Raw genomic sequence first — 20,746 nt, forward strand, 5'->3', positions numbered from 1 at the left:
TGGTGAGCCCCTGGCCCAGGTTGCCCAGAGAAGCTGTGGCTGCCCCATCCCTGGAGGTGTTCAAGGCCAGGTTGGACGGGGCTTGGAGCAGCCTGGTCTGGTGGGAGGTGTCCCTGCCCAGGGCAGGGGGGATGGAACTAGATGATCTTTAAGGTCCCTTTCAACCCAAACCGTTCTATGATTCTACGACTCAGCAAACACCTCAGAACGCATTGTTTTGAGAACAGGAGAGAACAAGCTCCCTCCTGCGTGTTTGTGGAGGCAAAAACTAGAGAGTGATACTCTCCCAGTGACAGCCGCTTTAAAACTCCAAAACTCAGCTATTAGCGTGAGAATTAATGGTCTTTACTTAAAGAATATGCAGCTCCATAGGGTTAGTTTCCTCTTCTTCATGTTCCTTCCACGTCTGCACCTTTTGTTCTCCGGACACAGACAGCCCTAATGGTCCTTTGGTTTCCACAGAACCCCCCAGAGGGAGACGACCGGATCAAAAGAAAAAACCCACTGACAAAATACAGTAAATTTTACGGTATAAAGAAAGAAAACCTGTCATTGTGGCAGCCGCGGGCCCCGTGCGCGCCGCCAGCCGCCAGGGGGCAGCTCTCCCCCCCCCGGTGACTACACTTCCCGGCGTGCCCCGCGAGCGGCACCCCACCCCCTCGCGCTGCGCATGCGCAGGTACACACAAAGGGCCCGCCGCCGCGGCGCGCGCGGATGCCGTTAACCGACTGCTCCACACCCCCCCCCCGGCCGCGCTCCCCGTCGCCCGCCCCGCGCTCCCATGGCGCTGAAGCGGATACAGAAAGTGAGTGGGGCTGGTGGGGAGGGAGGTCGGGAAGGCGGGGAGGGTCCACCTCCGTCCCTGGGGGAATGGTGGCGGCTCGTGAGAGGGCCGTCGCCCCGCGTTGTCCCCGCCTGGGGCCCGTCGCTGCCCCCCCGCTGCGAACCGCCCGGTCGCCTGAGGGGGTGGAGGGGCCCAGGCTGCCGGTGGGAGCGGGCGTGAGGCGGGGAAAGGGCGCCTCTTGGCGGTGTCAGTGCGGTTTGGGACCCCTCGCCTTCTTGAAGCTCCCCCCATCCCCTCAGTGCCGTTTAAGAAACCCCCTGAGGTGTTTCCCGGGCCCGTGTGACTGAAGCACTGGGTGAAAGGCGAAATTGTGCCAAGGAGTTATCTTTAGTAGAGGTGTAAATAGAATATCTGTTGCCGAAATTCTGTACTCCTGTGGTGCGGGGCTCGGTTTGCTCTGCGCAAACCAAGTTGTGTTTTTTCCACATTAGGAAGCGCTGTCAGCCCAGTACTCCTTGTGACCTTTGAGTGTGTCCTAGTAGTAGAGTTTTTGGATGATATCTGTAAATGGCCAGTCTTCCAGTGAGGAGTAAACTTCTAGATTCCTGGTGTTTGGCAAGACCCAACTGGTCACTGTATAGTACGGACAAAAAAGCTGTTATGAATGGTACACATAGAAGTTGAATTAACGTTAGCGCGTTAGCCGTGTTATAAAATACGCGGTGTTTTGTTGCTGTTGACGCACCGTGTTTTAGTCAGTGTTTGTGTTATCCTCATTTAGTGACTGTGCGGTAATTTCTTGTTTTGAATGCCCTTTTTGCTATTGGAACACGGTGGTATTATAGGAATAGAATTCTATAATCAGTAGTTAACCCTGCAGCGAGAAGGTTTGGGGTACACCACAGCAGATATTATGTTATTTTTACTGATTTCTACCGGAAGTTGGTAGTTAGGTCTCATGCTACAAATCTGATTATGCCTTTACAGGTAATTAGGGGAGATTTTTTGTTATTTCACTTCACATATTTGTTATGAACATTGCATTTGAATGATATTTCAGATATTAATAAATTACTACAGTTGTTTTTCTCTGGCAGAGAGTTCTGTCATGCTTCTGCGTATTATAGAAATGCTTTATGTTTTCTTGACTCTTTAATTTCCTACTTTTGAGTATCTCCTTACTTTGTGTTTCTAAGAAAAGGATTGTTCTGAATGCTTTTTCTTTCTTGTTCAGTTTCATGCTGCTAAGGTGAACAAAGAGCAGTTCTGTAGTGGAAAGTCTGGTAGTATTCTAGTATTTTTGAGATGGAGTGGTAGTTTGTGGTCATTTGGCTTTCAAATGAGGTCCTGCTAGAATAGAATGTTTTACTCTTATCACATTCCCTGGGTAACTTTTCTTTCTGCTTTAGAGACTTCCATATGTATTGGAAAGCCACAGTTTTCTTTAGTGTGGCATTTATAAACTTTGTGTTCGATACATGTGAAATTACAGGTGGACTATTTATGAAGGAGTATCTTTTCTCCTGTTAGCCTTATTAGATTCTGTTTCTACTCTTTGGAAATGAAGAAATGCTTACCAGGATGCTGACTTCAAGGCACTGTAAGATTTTCTGATTAATAACTTCTCTGTGAAACATGAAGAGACATTGGGGAAGGACCTACCAGACGAGTTGAGGTTAGGTTCAGAACTGGTTACCTCTTGCTTCTAGTTTGCTGCAGGAATTACTATCACTGGCTTTCTTTGTTCTGTTAACTACCCTCATCACTCTCTACTGCCTTTCTAGGGTATGAAAAAAATACTACTAGAGGGATTTGGCTAAGAGTCTGCCTCCGCAACAGTAGAAGAGAAAAGTGACAAGGAAATAGGACTGTTTCAAGTGGAAAGCTAAAATGAACTAGAAAAGTTTGAAAAGACAAAATGTATTGATGTCATTGTAATAATATGTAGAGCTTTCCTGAAAACGATGAATTGTACTTGTATGATTTCAGACTGGCTATAAGAGTTGATAGCTATGTTGTATCTTCTTGTATCTCCAGGGTAGGAAGGGGTAAGATCTGGAGTAAAGGAAATGCTGTAAGGACTTCATAGTTTCACAAAGTGCCTAGAGCAACTCTTTGGAGAACAAAGCGCTGTCAGAAAACACAATGGTATTACTTGGGAGCTTGTCAGTCTAAACGTACTGTCTCAAGTTAAGCCTGGGTGGTTCAGAATTGTGCTTTAACACAGCTAAGGGATTTTAGTGGCAAGTTTGAGTGTTTGTTCACAATAATTTTGTGCGTTCACAATAATATGTGTGTTCAGTATGAGAGTGCCTACAGAGGAAGGAAAGCTGAGATACGTAGAAATGTTAGTAAGCATTTTTTGTCTCATACCAGTTGGGACCCCAATTTCTCAACGCTATTGCTATTGTGATCTGTGTGGCTTCATCCCATCTTTCATGAATCTGCCTTGAGGGACTCCTCAAAGGAGGACAGCCTGCAGATGTCAAGACTACACACTAATAATGGAAAGCTGTATTGTGCTTGGGAGCTTTCTTAAAATACAAGCAACTGAATAATGAGCGAACAAGCTGAGGGTGGAAGAGCAGTGAGGACATGAACCCTGGGGTGCAAGCACTGTTGTCAGTGGCACCTCCATGAGAAATTCATGAGTTCTTGGGAGGATGGGGGATTCTTATTCATCTTAAGCTGAGGAGCCTGTATTAGTTTACCTTGTCAGTGCTTTACTCTGGCGTAGCATGGAAGAGAGGCAGTATATTTCCATGCTGTCAAAAACTTTAGGCTGCTTTCTGTGAGAGGTAGAATAAATGTTCCTTGGGGGCAGAATTGCTTCTCTGTAGTCTGTGACTCACTGGTGAAAGAATAACCCAGGTTTTTGTGGGCATTGTAAATTCCAAATGTTGCAAGTTATGAAAACTAAACAAATAGTGTAGGTTTTAGTAGGGAAGGGATACTCTGCAAAGAAGCCTTTGTTATTGCCGCCTCTGGAAATTAAGACATTGTGGCTTTTGGGCAAAGTAGAAAATAATTCAGGCTGTTAGGTCACGTAATTTGGCGCATAGGTCAGTTATGCCCATCTGCCCTGTGCAGAACTGTTTTTCTGAGACTCCTGTTCCGAATCCTTTGTTTACATATCTAATTGCAAGTCTGTTGTCCTGTCAATTCAGTATTACAGTTGAGGAGACTGTTTTCATCATAAATCCTATACTTCTGGGTGTTCCTCTAGTGTTAACGAGGGGTTGATGTTATGCTTGGTAATGATTCAGGCAGTTTTGAAGTATGTACAAAACCAGTATTTACTTTTGTTATAGGCCTAAAAAATAGATTTAGGAGAGACTTTAACACCAGTGACAAACTATTTTCTGACACATTTGAAGACTGGTTTAAAACTAGCTGTTGGTTTTTATCTTGTTGGTGCATAGTGCTTGATTGTTTTTTCTCCCACAACCCAAAGAATAGAAGCATTCAAACATTTAGATACGTCAATGAACTACATGTCTGTTTTTGTATGTGTTTCACATATGGGTACAGTGATAGGACATACAGACTCGAATATTTATGTTGAAAATAACTTTTGTTACTGTAAATTCACCCAAGTAAATACAATTTTATCAATATTTGTGGTTTATGTTTTGACTTTAAAATCTTGATTCACATGGTGTATTTGGATGGTAATAAACATACTAAGGAAACTTCTTTTTTGGATCCATAGTATAAAACATTTTAATTTGCTTTCAAAACATCAGCTGTGATGTCACAGCAATATTTTTTGCATTAAAACAATGTATAAAATAGAATGTGTTACTAAGACTTAACTTTATATTGAGAAATGTTATGATAAATATTTGCTTTACATTTATCAAATTTATGAAGAACAGAGAATCCTTTAGCAAGTCCAAATATAATCACTGGCATTTTTTTGACAGATGGTTCCACACATCAATATAATAGTAGCAGTGTATGCATGGAGTTGGTAGAAAGTGAGTCTGTGGTCTACGGTGCATTTTGTGCAAGAAATGAAGAACATAACTGGCAAATACAAAACCCTGTATTTTAAATAGTGGTGTGGAATAGAGCTTTGCTTGTCGGTTTGTGTTGTTTAGAGAATTAAAATAGCCTTTAGTGGTGCTGCCTGAAGTTTATTTTGGTCTTCTGATAGTCTGCAGTCTTTTTTCTGAGTTTTTTTTAATTGAAAAAACAGGAGATGTTTTTAGGGCCTTTTTTTTGTTACTACTCATGCTCATAGCCATTGAGTGTCCATGACTGCTATGCTGGGAATATTTTATCTCTTTGTTATCAAAGTATCCTTCACAATCTTGTTCTAGTAGTTTTTTAGGAGAGACGCCTGACTGCTAATGAAGTGTGTAAGTGTTAAACTGGTTTCTCAGTCTTCACCAGCTTTATGCTTTTATGAAATACATCCTGTGTTATATTTTGACAGTGAGTGCTAGTCTGCATGGTCAGAAATATTTCCAGCATTTATAGCTTACCATGGTGTGTGTTTTACATCTGTTAAACTCAATTTTTAAATTTTTGCCTCATGGTGCCCACAGAGCTATTTATTGTACAGTGTGTGCGGTGCAATGAAAGGTGATAATTTGGAGGCTTTGCTGTATTCATCTCCAGGAATTGTCATTTAGCATTTGTAGTGTTACGTTAATATTCCTTTATTAACTACACCTGGTCACAGATCCTGCTTATGTTTGTGCTCTGCTGCTGTTCTGTAGTTACAAACAGGAGAAATTGTTTGCTATAGCACCCATTCAGAGGTGTAGAATTAATAGTATTCTATTCTACTTGGTAATATTTCCTATGTTTGAGAGGATTAAAAGATTTATTCCTACCACTGTCTTCAGCTTAGCTGTTTTCTCTGTACACGTTTATCCTGGCTGTGTTGGGATAGCGTGGCTCTTGATAGATGCTTTTATGCTGTGACATTCACCAGTGTGTGAAATAACTGATACTTCTGTTTGTGTTTCTTGCAGACAAAATTTTGGGTTTCTCTAGTCTCATAAAGGACACTGCACTGGTGTACACCGTAATTTGTAGTGTTGACTTTCTGTTCTGAAACTGAATCTGCACTGCTTTGACTTACAGGTCCTGTTTGTTAGCTTACATATGTCAAAATCTTGCACCAGCATTTTCTATACCAGTAACTAAAAACAGCGGTGTAGACAAGGCCTTGAAGTAACCAGGCCCCCATCATGCAGCTACATAGTGATGATCCATAAAACATGGACAAAACTGCTGGAACTAATTAACTTAAAAATCACCAAGAAATCTTTACTGTTGGCTGTGTAATGCCTTACGTGCAGTTCTCTTGCACTTCTGCGTGAGGTCTCGGCTCATTGTGCTTTGTAACTGTTCACCCTTGTCCCTTGACACAGCAAGGCTTTGGTCTTCTTGCGAAGAGCATCTTTGCTGCTTTGTGTAGAGAATTCTTGTATTCAACACCTCATTCTTTTGTGAATATGTAAAGTCATGAAGCAGTTTTTCTATATCTACTTACGCTAGAGAATCATTGGAGCTGTTCTGCAGTGTTCAGCTCTGGACAATGGCAAAACAGTCTGGCTTATGGGCAACATTCTGACTATCTCCATGCACCATTTCAAAAGATGGAGGAAAGCTTGAAGCTTAAATCTTAGAATTCTCCAGATAATTTTGCTTTGAATATGGAGCTTAAACAGCATAACTAACAGTATAAAGCTGAATAGTTCTTTTTTTATCACAGCTCAATCTGAGCTTTATGTAAAGGCTCAAAATGTTAACACTGTCAAACTCAATTTACAAAGTTTGATCATGTTACCATTTGCATTTTTAAACCACATTAGCTTCAATACATTATTTCTTATGATTGGAAAATATTACTTGAATTTGCTCTATCGGGATTTTGAAGTTTGGTCTGGCTTTGTTTCCTAGCTGCCGAAGCTCTATGAATCTGTCATTCCTCTCTTTTAGTGAAGTTGGTTGAAGAGAGCCTTTTCTTCATCATTATTAGGGAACTATTAATGACAGGAGTTGATAGTTTGGAGTCTCATCAAGATATGATTAAAAACGTGGGGTTTTTATCATGGACAAATTTCAGTCCCTTTAGTAGCCTGAAATGGGAAGTGTATACCTGAGGAGCTTTCCCCAGCTCCTGCCAGTTGTGAACTGCATGTGTACATACTAATGAACAACAATTTGTGGGGGTTTGGGATATGTAAAGGTCGTGAGGAAAGCATCTAACAAATGACTGTACTGTTATAGACTTGTGACTCCAGAATGAAGTGCTTGCCTAGCAGTTCGTATATGCATAAAGGCATGTTTGCATGTATTTTGGAGACTCTCTGAGGAGTTAAGATACATATTTTTCCTGTCATTGTCTTTAATTTAATAGTCAGCCATGACTGCTATTAAAAAAGCATGATTTCTAGGCTTTGAGTTCTCTGTTGTTGTTAACAGTCTCGTGTAGCTGGCTCTGTTTTAGTGGGTGTACAAGGCTTAATCTCTTGTTGGGTTAGATCTTGAGTTGCAAATTAAGAGTAGATGGTGGCTGTAACTGCTGTGCTGCTGGTAACACTTGTTACAACTCTTGTGACTCTTGGAAATTTGAGACTTGTTGACTCCCTTCGTGTACTGGCAAGGACTTGGCTTTGCATAGATTACTGCTTCTCTGTGTCACTCTCTTAGTGAAATTTGAATCCTCTGATTAAAAAGGGAACTGTACTTTTAAAGGGTTTTGCTATTGCCTTTATTAGTTAAAGTCTAGCCTGGATTGTTGTTTCTGGACCAGTGTACAATTTCACCAAGAGAATAACGTTGAGGGCAGACAAGTAACACTAGTTGGCAACCTGATATATTTCAGTACATATCAAAGAACTGTCTCTTATTTTAAATTCCAAAGATTGTGAGGAATGACTTCAGAGCAAGTGGTTGTATTACTACTCTATTACCTGGCTGAAGTAGATAGCAGTGCCTGTCTTTGAATTCAGGGCCAAGAGTGGACCTGTAAGAAGTGTGCCTGAATTTAGGTGCCAGCACCATGGTAAACTGGGTCCCTCAAAGAGAGAACTGTGTGAGTTGAAATGTTTACTGGATGTTGTAAATGGATAAATATATCACAGCAGTTGAGAAGTGCAGAGTTTTAACCCTTCAAATTGTACATAAGGTCTGGTCATGCAACGTACACAAATTCTACACTTGAGTTAAACTTAGTTCCAATTTAAACCTTGTTTTTGGAAGTAGTTGTCTTTACTGATAATTTTTGGGTAGAAATGTTTTGACTTTTATTCCTTACACTAAAATCAAGGTGATATTTGCAGCCCAGCTTATGTCTATTGTTTACTTAAATGTGTATGTTTTGAGTAATTAGTTGACTGACTTACACAGAGTGGCTTAGCACATGTCTTTTAGCTTATTTCAATCAATGTATTTACACATAATTGCTAAACTTATCGCAGCACGGTTCCTATCAGCTTAGAATTGGAAGAAGGTGTGTGTTGTTAGTATAGTACAGATATCAAATGTGGTATATTAAATTAAACAAGGAAAATAAACCAACATTAATGCCTGGTTTATTTTGCATTTGATATAGTGATGATAAATCAGATGAAAAGCTGAGCTGTTTTTGCATAATCAAATAATAATTTTAGATTATTTGGGACTGTGTGGACTTCTGTAGAAGAAATAAATCAGTTGACCTACAAAAGTTTCTCTGAAAGCTTCTCCTAAATTTCAACTTTCTTGGGATTTTTTAGTAGTTATTTTGCAGAGAAAAAAAAAAAAAAACAACCAAACATCCAGGGAATTAAATCAAGGTATGTTAAGTAAAGTGTAGAGCTAATATTTTTCCTTTGTTTTCTAGTTTACTTAGGAACCTTCATGTTATCTTTATATATCATCTCTAGACAGACTGCAAGCATTTTATGAGCTAGTTTAACTCAGCTAGTGTACATAGATTAGGCCAGTACAAGAAGCTTTTGTAAAATCAAAAGCTAAAGTAGCAGGCAGATTAGTACATAAGTTTCCAAGGAATCAAGAAAGTCTTAATTTTCTTCATATTTTTAGGTCTACTTCAGTATATCCATCTCATTCTGAACTTGGTTGTAACTCTTAAATACTTTCAGCTATTAATTTATAGCACAACATTGCCTTTAGGTGCAGACCTATCTGGTAAAAAAAAAAAACAAACAACTTTTCAGTATCAATGGATATTTCAAGTGATTGCTTTAAAAATACCACAGGTCTATTTAATCTGTTTGCAGTCTCACTTTTGAAGTGATGCTGCTGAGTGGTGTGTATTTCCATGTAGATGTCTTCAAATATTTGCCTGTTTCTTACAGGAACTAAGTGATCTGCAGCGAGACCCACCGGCCCACTGTTCTGCTGGACCTGTTGGAGATGACTGTAAGCTCTTTGTAGTACATTGTCACAGCTGACCTTTTTTTGGTTATAAAAAGCTCAGAAAAATCTCTAATTGCTGTGCCTTTTTGACTTTCAGTGTTTCATTGGCAAGCAACAATTATGGGACCTGTAAGTATATAATTCGTGCTGCTTAGAAAGTAGACCTTGTTTCCCATTTTGTTATGGAAGGATTCATTTGGGTTTCTGTAAATGTGACAGTCAAATTCAGCTGTGCTGTGTCTAGATTAAAGATTTAGGGTGGTATTGTTGTTCTTAGTCTGGTACTAGTTTTGTTCTGTAACTGTTCAAAAATCTGTTGTCTTCATGAAGTTAGGGGTGCTTAATCAGTGAGCTGCAATGTTTGAATTGGTGAGGTGGGCTGCAAAGTGAAACGTTTGCTTTTCAAAGATGATCAGTTCTGGAGGGTTGATCCATCTGAAAGGAGGAAGTGTGGGTGTGATACAACGTTAAAGTTGGTAACTGTAAACAAGAGTGATGGTGCACAGGGTGATTTTGGGGGCTTTTAGATAGAGGCTATTTGATGTCTGTGATGTGGCTCTGGCAAAAACAGATGGCTTTTGCAAACTGTAGACCAGCATTTGTGGGTACTTTTGGTTTCTGTGTGAGAAAGAACAGCTTTCCTTGGGTTGAGGGAGATCTCTAAAGACCCCATTTATGACTCTCATCAAGGAAACTACATAAGAAAGGACAATAAAGCTTAAGAACAGAAAATTTTAAAGGAAAACTGAAAAGGGTTTCAGCATAAAGAATGAAGAACAATGTGGCCTGAGGGAAGGGGTGTTTATTAATATCATGGTAAGGAGTTTGTATTTCTAGTGGTTTTGTTTTGGATTTACTGATTTGGAAGGAAGAATTTCTGATTCAGATGATGAGCTGAACCACTGTGTGAGCTGAAATTTTGGGACAGTACTTAATCCATGAAGATGCAGCATCCCATGTTGGAGAAAGTGGAATTGTGACTGCTTTCAGGCTATTTCTACATTTTCAGCACAGCTGCTCTGAAGCAGTGAAAGATGAGTTACTAATTTGCCAGTGTATTCTGGAGTCTGTCATCCAACTTGTCAATAGCCCAGCAGCAACTGAAATGATTGTGGCAGGTTTTTCTGTAGGTTACTAATGCTTTTGCTATTTTTCTTTAACAACTGTGTTATTTCTTATACAAAGTCATTCTGACCCCTGCCCTTCTGCACTGCTTAAAGGTGAATGGCAAACCAGCAAAGCAGCTGAGAGTTAACAAAAGCTTATGTGCTAATTGCCACCAATAATGTCTCTGTCCTGAATGACTCTGACCTGAGTAAGGGAAATACTAGCACATAAATTCTTTTTTTTTGTCTTTGAGCTTGCAATTCATCTTCCATATTCTGTAGTGGAAAATACTCTTTTCTTTGCTTCAGGTTCCTCAGATTCCTCTAGTTAAACATAAGAATAAGCATCTCTTGCCAACTTTTTTCAGTCATACCTACCAATAAGAACATGGTCAGCTTGTTAATCCTTTGTCTTGATACCATAAGGAACTAGGGATGCACATCCTGTATGTTTCCTGATGGCCTGAGGGAAGCATAGGACTTCACAAAGAATTCACTTCCTATGTGTGGAAGTAGGGTAACCAGTGTTCCTGCCTATGGGCATCATCAATTTGTTTTACATATCTTACTCACAAAACATACTGGGACTTTACTTTGCCTTCTGTCTGACACAGAGCTTCTCTCATCTTCAGCTTGTTTTAACTTTGACAAATCCATTTAGTATGCATGCAAGCAGTCCTTTCAAACCTAATTGTAAGTATAGCAGCAATCTCTTCTGATGTTAGCTAATGCTGACTACTTAGCAATACTATATATAACCTGGCTTACATTCCAACACTGTCCGCATTTTGAGTGTGTAAGATGACATGTCCTAGCAGATCATTTGTGACTTGACCTCTCTAAAACTGTAATTTTTTGCTCACTTCCAAAGTAGACATTTTATTTAAAAAACAGTCTGCTTCCATAAGAGAACCAAAAAACTTGATCTTCTGCAGCTTTGCTGGGATTGAGTTCCTGTGTTGCTGTTTTAAACTTACCAAGTAATGAGAAAGGTTTTCTTCTCCTTCCCTTAAATCAGAAACGGCAGCACTGCTCTCTATCATTTTGCATTGAGACTTTTCCCCTCACTTTTCTAGTTAATAAAAATGAAAGTTTTCCTCAACAGATGACTGCAACAAAGTTATTTCTGTCTATTAACTCTGTGCAACCTGGACATAAACCTGTGCACATGTTCTCTAACAAAATGCATGTTCACAGATTTGTGCAGGTCACAAAGATGTTGTGTGTTTTAAATCTCCCTGATGTCACCATGATCAACTGAATTATGTTGGAAAATCCTACTCTTTGCATCTGCAAAGAGAAACCACTTCTTGAGGTGAGTATATTTGTAGCTTAAGGATGGAGGAGGATCAGAGCACCTGTGGTGTTGCATGGAGACAGGATTTGGAAGAACCTGCTCTGGGTTTTGTGTTCCCCTTGGTGCGGTGGAGCTGATGGATCCGCAGTTTTTTGTAGCTCCACCAGTCAGACACTGCTTCCTCCCTTTCTCTCCCCAAGAAGGGCAGCACTGAGTATCCATGTTGTGCTACTGCAGTAGTAGCCATCCATGGTTGGCTCTGCTGTAGCTCAGCAGGCCAGTGGGAGGGTTCAGTTCCCTCTGTGCCTTCCCAGTACACAGTCCATAGTGGGCTGTCGCCCACAGCATGGGCTGTGTACTGGGGAAAAAATGGATTTTCTAAGATACTCATAGCTTTGGGAGGCTATCTGTGTTCAGAAGGGAAGCTCCAACATAACTGAAATATATTAATATGTTTTGTTTGTTTTGTTTCCTCAGCCTGACAGTGCATATCAAGGGGGCGTATTTTTTCTCACAGTACACTTCCCAACAGACTATCCTTTCAAACCACCAAAGGTAAGTCCTTTATCTCAAAACTTACGCAATTTTTTGGTCAAAGCTTTGTTTCTTTGTCTTAATTCTTTGAGGCTTAATTTTGGAAGTGAAAGCCAGAAAGGCCAGCAATAAGATACTTGTCCATAGTGGATGAACAGATAAGACTGTACAATAGCTTGTATTGGCCAATCTAGTATGACTGGAACTGAAGGGACAATGTTAAGGGTTCCAAATGTAATAAACAGAAATTGATGTTACTTTTCTATTTATTTTATTCCAGATTGCTTTTACAACAAAAATATACCACCCAAACATAAATAGTAATGGGAGTATTTGTCTTGATATCCTGAGATCGCAATGGTCACCAGCTCTGACTGTATCTAAAGGTAAATTCACAGTTTTGCTAATGGATTTATGAAATTGCATACTCTGCTGTGGTGCTTCTTTGTGTATTACTGCACTAAGGGTGGCAGTGGGAATTCATTTATCCTGCACGTTACAGAAGTGGCAAATTCCATTGGAATTCTTGTTACAATCCAAGATCTTGCACAGTTTATTTGGAGTGTCATGTTACATAAAATATTATGTGCATGGTGAAGAAATGTTCTAAAACAAGTTGAGTAAGATAATAAATGGCCAATTAGCCTGAAATGCAACTTCTGTATTATAGCTGACTGTGCATGCAGAACTGAGGAGAAACTGGTGAAGAGAGCATCAAAATCAAATTAATTTGGATGTAAATGGAAAACCCTGATACTCATGTGTGTGGGCTTACCTGATTGCCTATTGATGCCTCTTTGGGTTGCCTGAGCATCCTTGTGTGGGCTAAGGTCTTAATTAGACTTTATTTTAAAATGAGATAAATTGTTCTGGTTTGCATTCCTCTGTAAGATGAGTATTTTAAAATGTAGCTGCTTTCAAAGTCATCAGTAGACAATTTATTAAAATATTCTAGTCCTGTAATTAAACTTTCTCAGTGTAACACTGTAGGGTTTTGGAACATTGAGGTTACAGTCAAGCAGTTCTTCTGGTGTAGCATTTTGTGTCACTTCAAAAGCAGCTTAAAATGTGGGTGCTATTATTGTTTTTTCCTCACTCATCTTTAAAATGCTTAGGCACACTCATAGTCACCTTACAGAAAGTTCTCATGTGACTCAAAAGGTTAAACAGTATCATATCTTGCTTATGTGCTGGAGAGCTCTCTAAACCATGTGTCTTTTTTTAGAACAGTGTCATTGCATTTGGTGTATAACCAAGGGAAAAATTGTTAGTCTCTGTCCAATGGCAATTGCTCTGTGCAAGCACAATGGCTATACCTCCTTGGAAGAGCAACTTCTGCTCATGCCTAACAACCCTGTGCAGTAATCTCACAAGCTAAATAAAATCTAGTTTAATACTGGTTCCTGATGTAGTTGCTGAAGATGTGAATTACTATTGTGTGTATTTGCTATCAATTTTCCACAGAAACTGGTCAATTGTTTTATTGCTGAGAAAAAACTGTCTTGTTTCCAGTTATTTAGAAGGTATTTCGCAAATGAGAGTTGGCACTTATATCATGTTTAACAGTTGGCATTTACAACTGAAAACTCTTTAAGCTTTTAGATCTTCAGCACTTTTCTCTGTCTTTACTTGTTGAGTGTTCCTTCAGTTATAAAGAGGAGCAGTCTGCTGGTCTTACATTTTCTGATCTGACGTGCTTTTAATGTGCTTACACATTATATATTTCATAAACTGGAAATTGGCTTAGTGGCTCGTGGAAGTTTCTCCTTTATAGTTCTTGTTTTACTGAAGCAAAGGATTACAACATGCTGATAGTACCTCTGATTGGTGTGACCAAGTATTCTAACCTGATTTTTCTAATATTACTAGTGTATTTGGCACTTAATAAAATTAAATATGTCAGTATGAAGTGATCGAACATGCTACAGCTGAAAGTAGGTGTTAGTCTGGGCTCTTTTGTAACAAGACAAAGCAAGGAAAAAAAATCCTGTTCTACCGCAGATTCTCATTGTAGCGTCAAATTCCCTTTCACTATGTGTTTAGAATTGTTTAAATGTATACTCTCGTATTCATGTTAATTCTGAGTATAATAATATAAATTTCCTGAAAAGTATGGACAGAAAATGTTAGAAAAATCAAATATCCTTGGTTCAATACCAGACAACGAATATGGAGTTATAAATGAATAAATGAATACCTGCATATGACACTGATGAAGTATTTTCCCCAAATGGAAGTCACACTTCTATCAAATTAAGTGAAATATTCACATAAAGGAGAGAATAACTCTCAGCACAGAAGTGGAGATGGATATGTACAAAAAGAGTATCGCATGGCAGTGTAATATTAAAAATATTAATTATCTCAAATAATTGTAGATGGAAGAGCTCAGTCTGATCAAATATTTATAGGGAACTATGTAGTCTGTAGTTTTTTTTAATGTTCATAGGTTAAAACATGGGAGAGATCATTACAGAAGGTACAGGTCCATGGGTTGCAAGTTCTCTAGGCTAGCATAAGGTGGTATTTACTTAGGACCTGGAAAAATGATGCTGTATAAACATTCCTGAGCAGAACTGCTATGGGAAAGTTTAATACTAATATGCATTCTCTTTCCAATCTCCCTTCTACCACCCTTCTTCAGTGTACTGGAATATATTAAAGGATTATAGAAATAAGGCAAACTAACTTGCTTAATCTAGTGTCTCTTTTATTTAGTTTTATTGTCCATATGCTCCTTACTTTGTGATCCTAATCCAGATGATCCATTAGTACCGGATATTGCACAAATCTACAAGTCAGACAAGGAAAAGTGAGTATAACATATATGTATTTGTGTGTGTGGTCCTTGCAGGCGGTTATGTGCTATGCAGCTTCTATCTTAACTTTTAAAGATAGCCTTTTCACAGATTTCCACAGGATTAGATTTTGAAATCTTGAAAATACCGATCAGTGGAATGGCAAGCAGGAAACTGTAGGCATATACAGCTGTTGGATACTCACTATTTCTTTTTTTGTACTTAGTTGCATAAAACCTTCACCCTTCTGTGTTGTGTGTTTATTATATTCATTGCATGAAAAATTATTTCCCAAATATGAATTATTTATTGTTACTGTGATACTCTGGCTGTAAAACCTATGCTTTTAAGATGTTAGATATAATCAACAAACTCATGTTTTTGACACAATTTTGTAAATGTAGGGTAGACTAATATTCCGTTCTGTTTAGTATTAAGAATCATCGTCACATTTATTGCAATTTGCAGTGTTTTAAAGAGAAAAAGAACCTCTCTTACTTTCTGGAACAGCTGTAGAATTTGCAGGACATTTCTGATCTTGGGTAGGTAACATGGACAGAACGTAACTGAAGCATTATGTGCTTCTGGACCAAACCTGGTTTTCATTTGAGGAGTTTTAAACTCTAAAAGTACTGTACTGACTGAAACATCTATGCTGGAGTCTCTTACTTACAGTGCAGAGCCACCCGGATCTCCCAAAGTTCAGTTTTAAGGCTTGCTAACTTTGTTGTGCATCAATCCGAAGGAAGGTTTTGAAATACTGTATTAAAGTACGTACATGGCTGAACCCTCACAATACCAGATACCAGGATTTAGAGGTTGCTAGCAAGCCCGATGCTTGGCAGAGCAGAGTTTCTTTCAAGAGCAGAACCTCTCTAGGGTGACTCCTTTTGCCACTCAAACTTTGAATAGTGAAATTTATGGATATCAAAGCAGTGGTGTGTTGATTTCTGCATTGATTTCTTAAGAGTTTTTGCAGTTGTGGCTGGCAGGAAGCTCAGGCCTTTTGTTCCACAGATTAGACTTCATGATTTCCAAAGGATTCCATGGAGGAAATACTATCTGTGAGATTTTTCCATCTTAGCTGCTTTCTGCTGATCAGTTTCTGCTATCAGCTGCTTGCTTCCCCTGGCCTTACAAACCTCAAGGACTTTATGCATGGAAAAGGTTACAGGATCAGTGATCCAGGAAGGAAGTATTTTGCTTACCACTGGGAGATCCTGTTGAACTCTGCTGCTGTAGGTGTTTTGAGCACAATCCAGGACTTAGTCTGCAGTCTATCAGCATGGCCTGAGCTGTCCTTTCTAACAGGTTTTTAGCACCTCTGGATTTTCTGTGTGTGTGTAATTAAGAAAGACTGAAACACAAGATCCATTTAGCATAGTAACAAGGAGCAGGAGTCTCTATGATTCTCCAAATACATCCAGTCCTAATTTGTCAAGAATGGAATAACCTTCCCCAAAATGAACCCATCACAAATTTTCTGATGGCCTTGACAATAAATTACATTTGTAGACAGCCTAACCACTGCTGTTCATCTGACTTCTTCAAGCTGTGGAGAAGATTATGGATTTAGTTTGGGGCAGGCTTTTTATTCTTGATACTTAAGCTGCTTTTTGGTAAGCTTGCTGTTAACTATTTTAATTGTTACATGCTTTGCCTCATTCTGTGGCACGTTTGTGATATCCAGAAGAATTTTTTACTTTCTAGTTAACTGACCGAGGAAATTGTTTGGTGTACCTATTTTTTAGTACTGAGCCATTGAAGACTTCTTGCAGTGCATGCTAGTGGCCTGTGGTTCCTCACGTATCACAGACCCATGAAGATTTGAGCATTGCTTTTACCTTGAGGACTGGATAGAGAAGGAATGATGTAGAAGTTACATGGAAGCCTATGGTCTAGTATTTCTTCCCCAGAGTAAGAATTACTAAAATGGCCTTTTTCTGACAATTCAATGTCCGGTACAATCAAATCGTATAACCCACTTCTGAAGTGCTTGAACTCTGAGGCTTGTACTGCAAAGCAGATCATATTCAAGCTGGGGATGTTCTGCCTCAGCTTCTGCCCATTTGTGTCTTGGCTCTTGTCCATCCACTTACTTAGTAGTGATTTCAGCCATTGTGCCTCCTGTTTTTGAAGGAAGCAAATGAGGGCTATTTCTCTATCTCCAGAACTTGAAATTTAATGATTGCTGGAGAAAGTGACAGAACGTGTAGTCTTGACTACAGCTTTATCCTCTTATGCTGATCACCTATTAAATTCTTTTAATCTCTGTTTGGATTTAGGAAATGAAGGATATGGGTGGTTACCCCTGACCATTTATCTATGGGTATTTTGCTATAAGTACAAATCCAAAGACTCGTATGGTAGCATATTCTTAAGAAAAAAACCAAACAGTTAGAACACAAGTTGCTATAGTGATCTTGAATTGATTTAAAAAAACTTGTCACCGATTTCTCTGGAGGACCCAGGAGAAAGTGAAGCTAGTCTGAAGAGTGGAATGTAATAAATGTGAGGACCAGAAGGAAAGTTATTGATTCTCTGAGGACATTTACCTTTGGGAGTGCTAGTCAGCTTCATATCAGAAGGAAGAGACCCAAGACCTAAAATGCTTTTCGGGAAATTTTCCTTCCAGGTTCTGAAAAGCAGGATGGAGAATAAAAAAAAAAAAAAAAATCATTGTGCCTTCTATCCCCACAGTTAATTGTACTGAATTTTATGCAACTAAAACGTGTGAACTTTGTCAGACTGTTAATAGTATACACATTTAGGAATAATTGACAACAAATTCTTGTTAAGGTACAAATAAGGGAACTGGTTGTGAAATGCAAATTAAGAATGCACAATGATATGCATTTTGATACAAACCTGTGAGATTGGTGTTGAATCTATTTTAAATAGCTCTGATAGGTAGCCTTAGAAACTGAACGTATGGTGGGTATTTGTTTCTTGGCTTTTAGACTATTTTAACATTATTTGAATCAATGCTAGAAGTTGAAAAGCTCTATAACATCTGTATTAAGTAAATATGTGGCCATTGTCAGTGTATCACTAACAGCTCTTCACCGTTATGCCTTCTTTCTGCACGTACAGATACAACAGATACGCAAGAGAATGGACTCAGAAATATGCAATGTAAACTTAAGAAGACTTTTTCATATACCACAAAGTACTGTAAGTCCTAGGGGTTTTTCAAAATTAGAAGGAAATGGAACACCTGTTTCAGTGTATCATGATGCCCCTTGAATTTTTTTCCACCCATGTAAGTGTGTTTCTGGAGCAAGGGAGAACAAACTTCCAAAAATAAACTTATGACTGTGATATGAATATTTATCCTCTTTGTATGCTTTGCAGAAGACATTTATTATGGTTTTTAAGTGTTGGACATCTACATCTTCAGACTACAAGATCCATAATGCAGTTGTAAAGCAACCAAATTATTTTTGCTGGAAAAAGTAGCTGGTTTTATGTGAGGAATACTGTATATGTGTCTTTAAAGTATGTTGTTTGTTTCATAAATGTGTTCAGATTTCATTTTGTTAGTTCACTTATATAATTTGTATGTGTTTTTTTTACTGTATAGACTAAATATTTTATTTACCACGTAAGTCATTTCATTTTAGACTTACTTGCTTGTGCACAGTATTGACAAGATACAACTGCTAGTAATGAAAATAACTGGAGTATCCCACCCATTAGGATATTCTAAAGACTGACTGCAGATATCTTAAAACCTAAAATGATCTTTGCACTGTAATTCTTTGTATGCTGATTATGGAGAAACACTTGTTTTTTTGATTCTGTTGCATACTTGACTTAATTTTATTGCAATGTGAACTAATTGCACTGCTATGTAGAAAGATACATAACCGTTTTGTTGCTATTCACAAAATGATTTTTGACATGTCGGCAACATAACACTATCACAGACCTTTTACAAATCTAAATGTAGCCTTTTCCATATAAATAAAATGCATTTTCTACTACTTGTCTTGGCTTTTTTTTTTCTTTAAACAATGCATATCCTTAAAGTGCTTGTTCTAACATTAGAGAATCAAAATACTAAGTGTGCATGTGTCTTGTAGACAAAAGGGAAGATAAAGCCATGCATAGTGTACTACTTAGAACTGTGTTGCAATTAATTTTTATGCTAGCTTTAGCCTAATTTATTTAGCATGCTATGCCCGTTGTTTTGTATAAGATTTCAAACAGTTTGATGACATGTTATATCTGTTTATGGAGGAAATACCACAAGAAGTGTTTGAAGGTCAGACGCTTCAGCCAAGGTGGTGTATTTGCAATATCAGAATGTTACAGTAAAACATCTCACACTTGAAACTAACTTTTCTATTAACTGGTACTTTGGTTGCTTCAGACTATGCATGTGGAAAACGAATAGTGCTGGAGACAGGCAGTCTTTCCTTATAAAGCAGATTAAAACCAGAACAATTTTGATTTCCTACTGTACATTCTTTTAGGGTATCTGAAAATAAATCTGCGTGACTAATGTTTTTTCCCTGCACATAAAAGAAAAGTGACTTGCAGTTGGGAAACTTGTCATCATAGGATACATTTTTAAGACTACAAAAATGTTTGGGTTTTTCTCTGTAATGAATGCCAGACTGGAATTTGGGTTGTGGGTGGGAAGTGTGCACAATGGAAGATATTTACCTTTGTGCCTGTGACCCACAGCATAAATTGGTCATGTGTGGGGAAAATGTCACCTCTGCGCTGCCTTTTTTATCTGTGATGTACCGATGAGGTTGTTTTGAAACCAAAGCCTGATGGAGAGCAGCTCTATTGATCTTAAAATATCCTCATTCACTTTAGATTGTAAGCTTGAGTAAAGGTGGGGGGGTTGTTATTCAAATGAGCGCTTCATTATACTTGAATTAGGCGGATGTAGTGAGGAAGGCAGAGCGTTTTTTGTACTTATTGCTGAAATGGTGGTAGGAAACTGACCATTGGAATGTGTTCCCAGAGCGTTTATTTTTTCCCTAGATCGGTAGTACTGGAAGTTATTTAAATGTTTGCAATATCTGTATTATTGAACTGTGTGAAACTTGGAAGTTTGATATGCATTTTGGAAGAAACTTGGAAGTTTGATATGCATTTTGGAATAATACTTGCTTTCTTGTGTTAAACACTTGAAAACACTTGTACTTCATTCAGCTGGTAATTTTTCTGCTCTGTGCCAGAATGACTTCCCATCACAGGGCAAGACCAGCAGGATGATGGAGAAAACAAGGAGCAATGATAAGTAAAGCCTATTTATATACTTCTAAAAAAAATATTGTCTTAACAGGTGTAGCCTTTATGATTCTTGTGATCTGCCTTTCTGCTTTTGAAGTGATACCTGGGATAAAGACATTACTACTTAAAACTTGGGATAAAGACATTATTACTTAAAATTTCGGTCTTTCAAAGAGTGGGTCAGATTTGATCTACGGAGATCAGCATCTCCAGTTATATTCATCGTTTGTCTTTTAATGCTATTGTACAGCAGAAAAAAGCAGTGGTTGAAAGGTTGCTCCATCCTGGGCTGTTCACTGTGATAGGAAAAAAAACGCCATTCCCTCCCCATCCTTTTTTCCCCCTTTTTTCCCCAGGAGCGGTGTCACCTGTTTCATGTGTCATCTCGGCTGCCACCAGCTAGAAATGGGTGAAACTGCCTTTTTTTGGTTGTTTAATCAACTTCGTTAATTTCCCAGCTCTGTATTGTTTTCTCCCAATAAACGTGGAAGAAATCCCTTGTCTCCTTCTCTTGACGGCTGTTGTCCCCTCGGAGGCTCCCTTAGGCCCGTGCCGGCGGGTGTTTAACCCGGGCGGGGGTGACATTGTC

The 20,746-nt window shown here is 38.7% G+C and overlaps 1 protein-coding gene across 2 annotated transcripts; it reads left to right on the top strand.

Annotated features, from left to right (window-relative positions):
* The first annotated feature begins 661 nt into the window (after positions 1–661).
* Positions 662–18,890, top strand: UBE2D1 (ubiquitin conjugating enzyme E2 D1). 2 transcript variants are annotated; one of them, XM_074592256.1, is made up of 8 exons: positions 667–805; positions 9,109–9,172; positions 9,267–9,298; positions 11,473–11,590; positions 12,050–12,127; positions 12,387–12,492; positions 14,825–14,918; positions 17,998–18,890. In XM_074592256.1, the coding sequence occupies exons 4-8, from the start codon at positions 11,540–11,542 to the stop codon at positions 18,041–18,043; spliced, it is 375 nt and encodes a 124-aa protein (XP_074448357.1). In that variant the 5' UTR covers positions 667–805; positions 9,109–9,172; positions 9,267–9,298; positions 11,473–11,539; the 3' UTR covers positions 18,044–18,890. The 2 variants fall into 2 exon arrangements, with proteins under 2 accessions (XP_074448356.1, XP_074448357.1); XM_074592255.1 differs by lacking the exon at positions 11,473–11,590 and having other exon boundaries at positions 662–805.
* Positions 18,891–20,746: the final 1,856 nt, after the last annotated feature.

The sequence above is a fragment of the Larus michahellis genome, chromosome 6 (genome assembly GCF_964199755.1).
Source record: "Larus michahellis chromosome 6, bLarMic1.1, whole genome shotgun sequence".
Taxonomy (NCBI): Eukaryota; Metazoa; Chordata; class Aves; order Charadriiformes; family Laridae; genus Larus; species Larus michahellis.